The sequence below is a fragment of the Juglans microcarpa x Juglans regia genome, chromosome 2D, assembly GCF_004785595.1.
Source record: "Juglans microcarpa x Juglans regia isolate MS1-56 chromosome 2D, Jm3101_v1.0, whole genome shotgun sequence".
NCBI classification, from domain to species: Eukaryota; Viridiplantae; Streptophyta; class Magnoliopsida; order Fagales; family Juglandaceae; genus Juglans; species Juglans microcarpa x Juglans regia.
The window spans coordinates 33,727,193-33,736,057 of record NC_054596.1 but is presented as its reverse complement, the minus strand read 5'-3'; the positions used below and the strand labels follow the sequence as shown (position 1 = coordinate 33,736,057).

At 32.8% G+C, this 8,865-nt stretch overlaps 1 protein-coding gene across 3 annotated transcripts; it reads right to left on the bottom strand.

The window, feature by feature from the left end:
- Positions 1-605: 605 nt before the first annotated feature.
- On the bottom strand, positions 606-6,541 carry LOC121250947 (nuclear transcription factor Y subunit A-3-like). 3 transcript variants are annotated; one of them, XM_041150217.1, is made up of 6 exons: positions 6,266-6,541; positions 2,973-3,373; positions 1,959-2,074; positions 1,818-1,889; positions 1,416-1,583; positions 606-1,202 (listed from the first exon to the last, which is right to left on the bottom strand). In XM_041150217.1, exons 2-6 carry the CDS (start codon positions 3,220-3,222, stop codon positions 849-851), a joined length of 960 nt encoding a protein of 319 aa, XP_041006151.1. In that variant the 5' UTR covers positions 3,223-3,373; positions 6,266-6,541; the 3' UTR covers positions 606-848. The 3 variants fall into 3 exon arrangements, with proteins under 3 accessions (XP_041006151.1, XP_041006150.1, XP_041006152.1); XM_041150216.1 differs by having other exon boundaries at positions 2,973-3,368; XM_041150218.1 differs by lacking the exon at positions 6,266-6,541 and adding an exon at positions 5,992-6,240.
- Between the last annotated feature and the right edge of the window lie 2,324 nt (positions 6,542-8,865).

Here is an 8,865-nt window from a genome sequence, read left to right as displayed (position 1 = left end):
TCATCTCATATGTGTAACCAAACGAGGCCTAAAGAAATATCTTCTCGCAAGGGCTAAGAACTGAGCTAAAGGCTGCTCTAAAGAACCGAGCTTAAGGAATTTCCCAAAACTATATCTTGATTAAACATTTTCCTGCATCTCTTCCACCTACTAGGGGTGCATCTCTTCCGAGAATTAGGGTGTGTTTAATTGTTGAAATTAACTCAATCTATCTCAAATCAATCATTAATGAGACTCACTACTTTTTCAATTTACCCTAAAAAATTTAAGCTAATCTCAACTTACGTCATACGTTTAAACACATCTCAATAAAATTCACAAAATATTAATATTCATGAATCATATAAGATCACCAGAGCATCCAAATAAAATCTAAAATGACTAGTTATAGACATGGTTATTTGCACACGGATTGGGTCCAATTCCGTACAAGTCACTACCACTCGTACCGAAGATATTGATAGGCACCAGATTGGTTGGAAAACTTTCTTGAACCCTGATAGAACATCTCGAGCCAACTTTAATTTTAGGGCCAAACAGAATCCAGAAATGAACCATATTCAGAAACTTCAAATTCTCTGATAATATCCTATTCGTGCACAGAATTGGTTGCAACAACATAAGTGATGTATTAGCAAAGTTGAATTAAAAGCACAATCTTCTTACAAAACCATGTCAACATCCTTCATAACCCCATTCAAACGAAATTAGTAAAGATCTTAGTACGATGTGGCAAATCTAGCCCATTTCGGAAGACAAGCAGGAAACATAGAAAGTGAAGTGACGGAGCCAAGGATGAATTGCCTGACCGATGATACGGATCATCGATCTTGTTTATTTCCCATGTCTCACAGGACGACTGAAGCACTGTGCTGGGTGCCTCCAGACACAAGGCCTCCATTGCAATTGCACTGCATGGGTCTAGAGAACCTCCTAAAGCTACCGTTACCATTGCTATTGGAGACATGCTTGATGTCAGAGCAGGTGGTAAGGGAAGCAACATCTTGACCAGTTTCAAATTGATGACTATGAAGCTCAGACATTTTTTTACTTCGATGCAAGTCAACACAATCTGAGGAGCAGTGAGTGTTGCTAGTGGCGGCCGAATCAGGATTTTGGAGCTTTCTTACGCTAACGAAGCGTCCACCAGATCCCCTTACCCTATTTAGCGCATGACGATGCCGAGACTCGTGAAGATAAGGCTGCATTTAATTGAAAGGGATGCAGATCAGTCAAAAAAAGTCCTACATTTAATTGAAATCTTTTTTACCATTTTTGTTGGATTAGACATTAGTGTATGTGACTTGTTTCTCGGCTAATTATTTCTATTGAGATTCAAATGAAAAGGAAGGTATATATTTTCCAGAAGGAAACAAATGAAGTACAAGGGTTCAAATGACTGCCTGCATACAGACCTTTCTAGTTTTGACAACTTTGTTTTGAGCCTCAAGCTTTGCACGTGATTGTCTCCTTCTGAGGATTCCATGGTACTGTTTTGGATTGACATAAATGGGTCCATCGTCCATGAGATCAAGTGGCAGTGGAACTCGTGTGGGTGCTATCCCCACCATCTGGGGTTGAATCTGGCCAATAGATTCTTAAAGATCAGACTAAAGTAAAGTGGCTAGAGCTCCATCTTCAGATTTACAATTGTGATATGAAACACAAATTGGTGGTGAATAAAAGTATAACATGATGTAACAAATAAAAGTATACAGATTCCTGATACTTTTATTCTCTGCTAGCTGAAACTAACAAGGTGGCAGATTAGTATCTACTGATCATAGGGAAGCGAAGATGAACTCAACGGAACTTACAATAGTTTGTGGTCCATAATTAGTCAATAATCCACTAAAGCATGGCTCAGCATAAGTATATGGAACTCGAGCCTGAAATGAGAGTAGAGACATGAGTTTAAAGGCATATCTAAAAAACAGGATTTCAAAAGATCAACCTACCATTGAATGGTGATGAGAGATTTGTGAAGGATTGATTATGATATCTGGATTATTCAACAAGTAAACCGGCTTCATTTGACCTTCCACGATGTGCTTGACACAACTTCCATCTCCATCTAGACAAATGCATAGACAACTCATTCAAAGTCAGACTAGCTTAACACTATACTTGAGCAAAAAAAAAAAAAAAAAAGGCCCCACTTCATGACCCCAGTTAAAAAGTGAAACATAAATATCAATGTAATCCAAACCATGTGGGAGGAATGAGCGTCTAGAAAAGATAATTGAAATAACACTTTCAACTCTAGGCCTATGAACCACATAACATGAGAAATGAATGTTTTTAAGCCAAATTTTCTATAGAACCATATCTGTCAACCAAGCCTAGGTTACATGTTTAAAGATAAATGAAACACCTTTTTCTTCTTGGCAGATAAAGTGAACACTTCTTACTACAAAGTAACAAGAGTAAAGGAAATAAGAGAAAATAGATTAACTTGTTCACACAGCTCGGATAGTTCCCATCATATCCATTACAAGCATAAAAAATTCCTCCAAAAAATTCAAACTCTCTTAAATTAATACAACATTCTTTGATTTGGTTGGCCCTTAGCGAGGGGGAGGGTATTCAAGACAATATCTTTTCTTTTTTAATAAATTTCATCAATCAAAAAAGTTCTATAATTTTTTTTTTATTGGCACCGGGTGTCTAGGAACAGCGTCCTGACTAATCCTAGGGGTGCATAGGCCCTCAGCAAGGAGTTTCTCACAAGTGCACTTTGGGTAATTCAAAGGAAAAATCCTCCAGTCCGATAGCCCCTAGAGATTGTTTGCACCCAAGAGGATTTGAACCTTAGACCTGGGGGGAGCATACCCACAAAAGCCCAAGGCCTTTTACCACTTGAGCCAACCCCTAAGGGTGGGAAATGATGTAAAAATCTGTGCCACACAAGGGATACAGAAATGATGTAACATAACACATTCTGACAAACTCATGCGACAAAGAGTAAATACCAGATTCAGATGAAACACATTGATCTTGACAATTGCTCCCTCCCATAATATCCACTTTATGGCGAGATTGACCAGTCAACTGAATTGTGGACGATTCCTGGTCTGCTAGTTGGAGACCTAAATGCTTTGCATCATGACAAAGTTGTGGTGGAGAGCCCGCTTTCATGCTTGCATTTTTGGATAAAGATGACAGAAATTTCTGTTCATCTGGATTCCACCACGAAGGGAAAGGAACAGCAGAATGGGTCATTGAATGAACAAAATTACACTTCAATTTTTTTCTAGGTAATTTTAGAATATGTATAGGGTCAAAGTTATCTCTGTCTTCTGAATTTGATGCAAAATCCACAAGATCCTCAACAGCAAGCAGGTTCCTTTCCACTCATTTAGCATCAGCTACTCTACAAGAACACGAAAATTGATGAGTAGTTGTATTAATTATGTCAAAAGATGCACAGTATCAGTCTGAAATCACTGGAAAAAAATCCAAAAACTAAAAGATTGTCCCAACACTTTAAAAAGTTCAAACATGTGCTAATACTCTCTGCCAAGTAAATGCATGACTTTTTATTTTCTTGCATGGATAAATCAACGCCCAAACTTTTGAGATAGAACACCTTCCTTCTAGTTACAATGGTAAGCTAAAGCCACACTGCTTGACTAAATTAAAATGATTCATTGTTAATGGAAAGCTGTAACAAGGTTAGAAAATTTTTTACAAGTAAAAGAAATAGGATAGAAATTAGAATCTTCAAGCACCCAAAGTTGTAATCTTCAACTAATAAAAGAAATTTGTGGTCTAACTTTGCCATCACCAGCCATTTAGCTCATCATTTATACTTGATCTTTTGCTTTTTAAATGCTATTACTTTTTCCAAATAAATCCAATTATGGAAAAATTAATAATTAATATTTTTGGATTGAGTCTTATGCAAAATTATCATATAAATTTTAATGAAATTTGCCTACTTTAGATATAAAGCTTACTTATACTTTTAGATAGGAATGTACATTGGTCGGTCGGGGGGTAATGGACCAAAAACCATCATTTTTCCCGGACCGGACCAGACCGAACATCCTTAGGGACCGGACTAGACCAGACCGGACCGATAGCTATCGGTCCGACTCAATTATTTTTTATTTATTTATTTTTTTTTAAAATAAATTAATAAAAAATTATTTAAATTACTAAATTAAAATTAAGTGAATTATTAATGTGTATTATGTGATTAACTCATTAAAAAAAATTTTATATGGTCAATAATAATAAATTAGATGAAAATTAAATCATTAACTTATATAATTTTTTTTATATTTATCATTAACTTATATAATTACTATATAAAAATAATATATTAAATTACTAAAAATATTTTTAAAATATATGAGTTCGGTCCGGTCCAAAATTTATAAACCCTAGGACCAAACCAAATTTTCTCAGTCCATAATTTATGGGACCAAGACCAACCGGTCTGGAGTTCAGTCGGGTCCAGACCGAACTTCTTACACATGTACTTTTAGACATTTCAAAATATCACACGGAAAAACCAGTTGGATTACACAAAATTCCATTTCTTGAGGTAAATATTTAGGGCTCGTTTGGAGAGTGAGATGAGATGAAAATTTTGTGAATAAAAATAAGATAGTTTGTGAATAGTAGTGAGATAGTTTGAGTTGAATATTTTTTGGGTTTTGAGAAAAGAGAGAAAAAGTTGAATAAAAAATATTATAAAGTTAAAATATTGTAAGAATATAATTTTATAATATTATTTTTGTTTGAGAATTTGAAAAAGTTGAATTGTTTTTTATTTTTTGTTTGAAAGTTTGGAAAAGTTGTAATGATTAGTTTGAAAATATTTGTATTTGAATTATATTTGGGAAAGAGATGAGATGAGATGAGATGAGTAGTGCAAAGAATCAAATTACCTGTCTTATTTGCGGTAACAAAAATTAATTCAGAAACATATTCTCCTCAAATGCAATATCAATGGATGCATTATTATTATTATTTTATGTTGGAGAACCTCTCCAAGGCAGAACCCTTTGGACCCACCCCTACAGAATAAATCCCGGTCTCATGCACTGCACCTTCGGAAGAGAACACCAAGACCTCAGCATTCTCATTTCACTATTATAGCAAGAGGACTAAGACCATATTGGCATTAAACCCAGAAAACTTTTTTTTTTTTTTTTTTAAATACTTCAACTTGTACTCCTAATAGCTTATGCAATTAGAAAAACCGAGCCACTTTAATTACCTAACATTTCCTTTCAATGAAGGATCAGGATCAACAAGCAACTCATCATATAAATATTAAAACGAATGCTCAAACAACACGTTCTTGTAATTACATGTTCTACACGTGCATGAACTATAGTTACAACAAAACATTTGGTTACCCCTACAAAATTCTATATTTTCTATCAAAATACATGAGATTCCATAGAGAGATGATAATGAAAAAGTTACTTTGCCTGTTTGGGGTTTCAAGGGAAAAACTAAAACATAAATGAAATACTTGATCTAGTTAGTCAAATATTGAAAAATGTTTACATGCAAGAATGCAACAAAATCAGAAAACCTCATGGGAATAGATCGCTGAAGAGGGTGACAGAAATATAACAATCAGACACAGGAAAACACCAGAGCAAGTCCAATCAGGCAAATGAATCAGAGCAATGCATGAGACACTTTGGTCAATAACTCACTCAGAAAATCTGTGACCAGCAAACCCAACCTACCCAAAACAAAAAAAGAAAGAAAAACGACTCCCCATGGGTTGCCAGACTTCATTTATCAGGCATCAAAAGGGATACCCATTACCATAAATGTGAAACCAAAAAAGAAAACTTAAGTCTAGACCAGTTTAGATCAGGAGAAAAGGAGCAAACCAAATGTAGTCAATATTTCAGAAAATGTAAATGTATATACGTACGAAACACCCCGAACCATAAACCGAGAAAGGAAAATACCGACAAGAACAATAAGGTCAGAAACCAACAATAGCAACAACTTTACCTATAATTTTACTTTCCCATCACTATGATCTCAAACTCCACACATGCATAAAGCAAATATAAGAAACCCACTAAGATTCAGGCCAATAAACAAACCCCCTCGAGAAGGAAAGACATGCAGAGTTTGGGGGGGGGGGGGAGAGAGAGAGAGAGAGAGAGAGAGGAATGAATCAAAAAGCAAGGAACAAATGAAACACCCAGAAAGGTTGATGGTGTGGACTCAATAAGGGGAGAGGGAGAGAGAGAGAGAGAGAGAGAGAGAGAGAGAGAGGGACCTTTGGGATCCACTAAGACATGAAGAAGAAGCGAGGAATAGTGCTGCTGGTATGAACTTGGACATGTTTCCCTTCTTGAGTCTTGGAATCCATATAGACAATCTCTCTCTCTCCCTATCCAAAACTGAAAGCTCTTTCCTTGTTGGTCTCGACGTCCGTACAGGTCTATCTCTTTCTTGATCTTGAGCTTTATTTTACTAGAACTAAGCCACACCACTGAGCAGAGAGACTTTAAATCCGCAATATACAAAAGAAACACACATCCAACTTTGCCAGGACCACCATTTACACCTCAACGCTTTCTCAACCTTTCTTTTGTCATTTTTTTGTTTTTTGTTTTTGCTTTTTGAGTTGCGATCTTCACCACCTCACGCAAACGTCCAAACCTTTTGTCTCTGCTCTCCTGTCTCAGCCGCCCTTTACTGTATACTACACTCCCACTCGCTTGCTTTTATCCCTTAACAAAACGCACTAATAACAAATTAACACGTGGCTTTTTATATCTGTTCTTTCCTCTCCATTATCTCCCTACATTATTAATCACATTTTTTTTAATTTTTTCAAGTTTTTTAATTTTATTGTTCCTAAACTAATTAATCTTTTCTATTTATCATCTATATATTACACAGCTAAGAGCAAAAAAATTAAAAAACTATATATAATATGCAGTGTGAAAATAATAAATAGAATTTTTCTAATATATTACTATGAAAAATTCAACTTATCAATTTATATAATAGATTATTTTTTATCTTAATAAGTATATAATATAGAGATGATGAGTAACAAAATCATGTATGCAACCTATTTATAACTGACTGAGGGTTTTTTTACAATTTCTTAGTTTAAGTTTCAAACAGTTTTTATAATTTAAAAATATAGACACAATATGTAATCTCGTTACTTTAAATAGAGAAATGGTAGATGAAAATTTTATACCACATACTTTCATATAGTCAATATGTGATTTATCATTTTGTCATTCTATTTAAACATACACATATTTAAATATTAAGATAAAAAGATAAAAATAACATATTAATTAGATAGAAGTATATGGTATAAAACGTTTTAAAATTTTTCTTATATTAAAAATAAAAGGCCTCATTTTAAATTTTAAACTTACGTCTTATTTTGTAGAGGGGGCGCCACTCTTTAATGTGATATTATAAGATTGTTTTGAAAAATACTTCAATTATAAAGAAAATATACAAAAATAAATATATAAATTGACGTGACTCGATATAATATGTAAGATTATAAAGTTAATTTTATTATAAAATATATCTAATAAATTGCAAGAAACTACCTTAGTTTGTAAATTTATTTTTATATAATTTATTTTTATTTATAATAATTATCTAACTATTTTTTATTACACGCAGATGGGGATAGTATTTTTATAAATTTATATTTGTTAGTGGTAGTGTAGTAAGACGCGTGGGGAAGAGTGGTCACTGTCCTCCTAGTAGATATAGAATTTGTTCGAGAGGTTTCTTGTAGTTTTTGGCCAAACGTGGTTGCCTAATTTCTTTCAAGGCCCTCCCACTCTTTGACCTTTTTTGCTTCCCCAAGACCTGGAAATTGAAAAATCACAATAAATTGGGAAGTTTGATCATTAAAATCTATCTCAGAGGGAAGTTAATGATAATTTAATATATATATATAATGTTAGATATAATTTTAAAATATCTAAATTTTGCATTTTTTTTTTAAAGTTGGATCTATTATTAAAATTTAAAAAATAAATTATATATATATAGATATATGTTTTCAAAAGGAGTGCGATACTTGCATATAGTATATACAACTCATTATCCATAAAAAATAAAAAAATAAAAAAATAAAAAAATAAAAAACAGAGAAAGACAAATATAAATAGTTAAATTTATCATAGGCCCTAGTTGAAAAATTAAATTAAATTAAATTATGGCTTGTTACATTTTGGGCTTTTTCCTTTAAGATTATTATCACCAAAACTTTTGTTTTTACGACTATCATTTTTTTTTTTTTAAAATAAAAATGAAATGTTCAAAATGTTGCTTGAAAACACAGACTTTGTTAGCCCAACAAAGTTGTAAACCTTTTATGAGACAAATGAGAGTACGCAAGTAATGCGTACTTATTTTAATAATAATAATAATAAATATGAAATTTATATAAAAAATTAATTTTTTAATAGTAGACACTACTATTTTTTAAACGGAGTACACAACGCTAGTACAATCTAAAACTGTATCTAGCATGTTCACTTTCAAGCAATATTTCATATAAGAACTATAAATTATAAATAAATCATTAAAAAAAAACATGTCAATGCATATATGATTGATGATTCCATCTTTCTTATGGGAGTAATGCTTGAAGGCATTGTTGCAATAATATAAAAAGAGATATATTTTCGCCATAAAGAGATTATATAAAAGTAAACCTACAAATTAACAAAGTTTGATACATTATCTCTGATTATAAAGTTACTTTTATTATAAAATAGATATAACGGATCACATGAAACTACGTCAATTTGTAAGTTTATATTTATATAATCTCTTTGTGTCTGTAGCACTTCTCATGAAAAAAAAAGTTTCCATTTTTTATAA

Coding starts and splice junctions, on each gene's coding strand:
- LOC121250947 (XM_041150217.1), bottom strand. CDS start 3,222: ATGACCCATTCTGCTGTTCCTTTCCCTTCGTGGTGGAATCCAGATGAA. Junction 2,075..2,972: donor ATGTGTTTCATCTGAATCTG/GTATTTACTCTT, acceptor GCATTTGTCTAG/ATGGAGATGGAAGTTGTGTC. Junction 1,890..1,958: donor TCTCTCATCACCATTCAATG/GTAGGTTGATCT, acceptor CTCTCATTTCAG/GCTCGAGTTCCATATACTTA.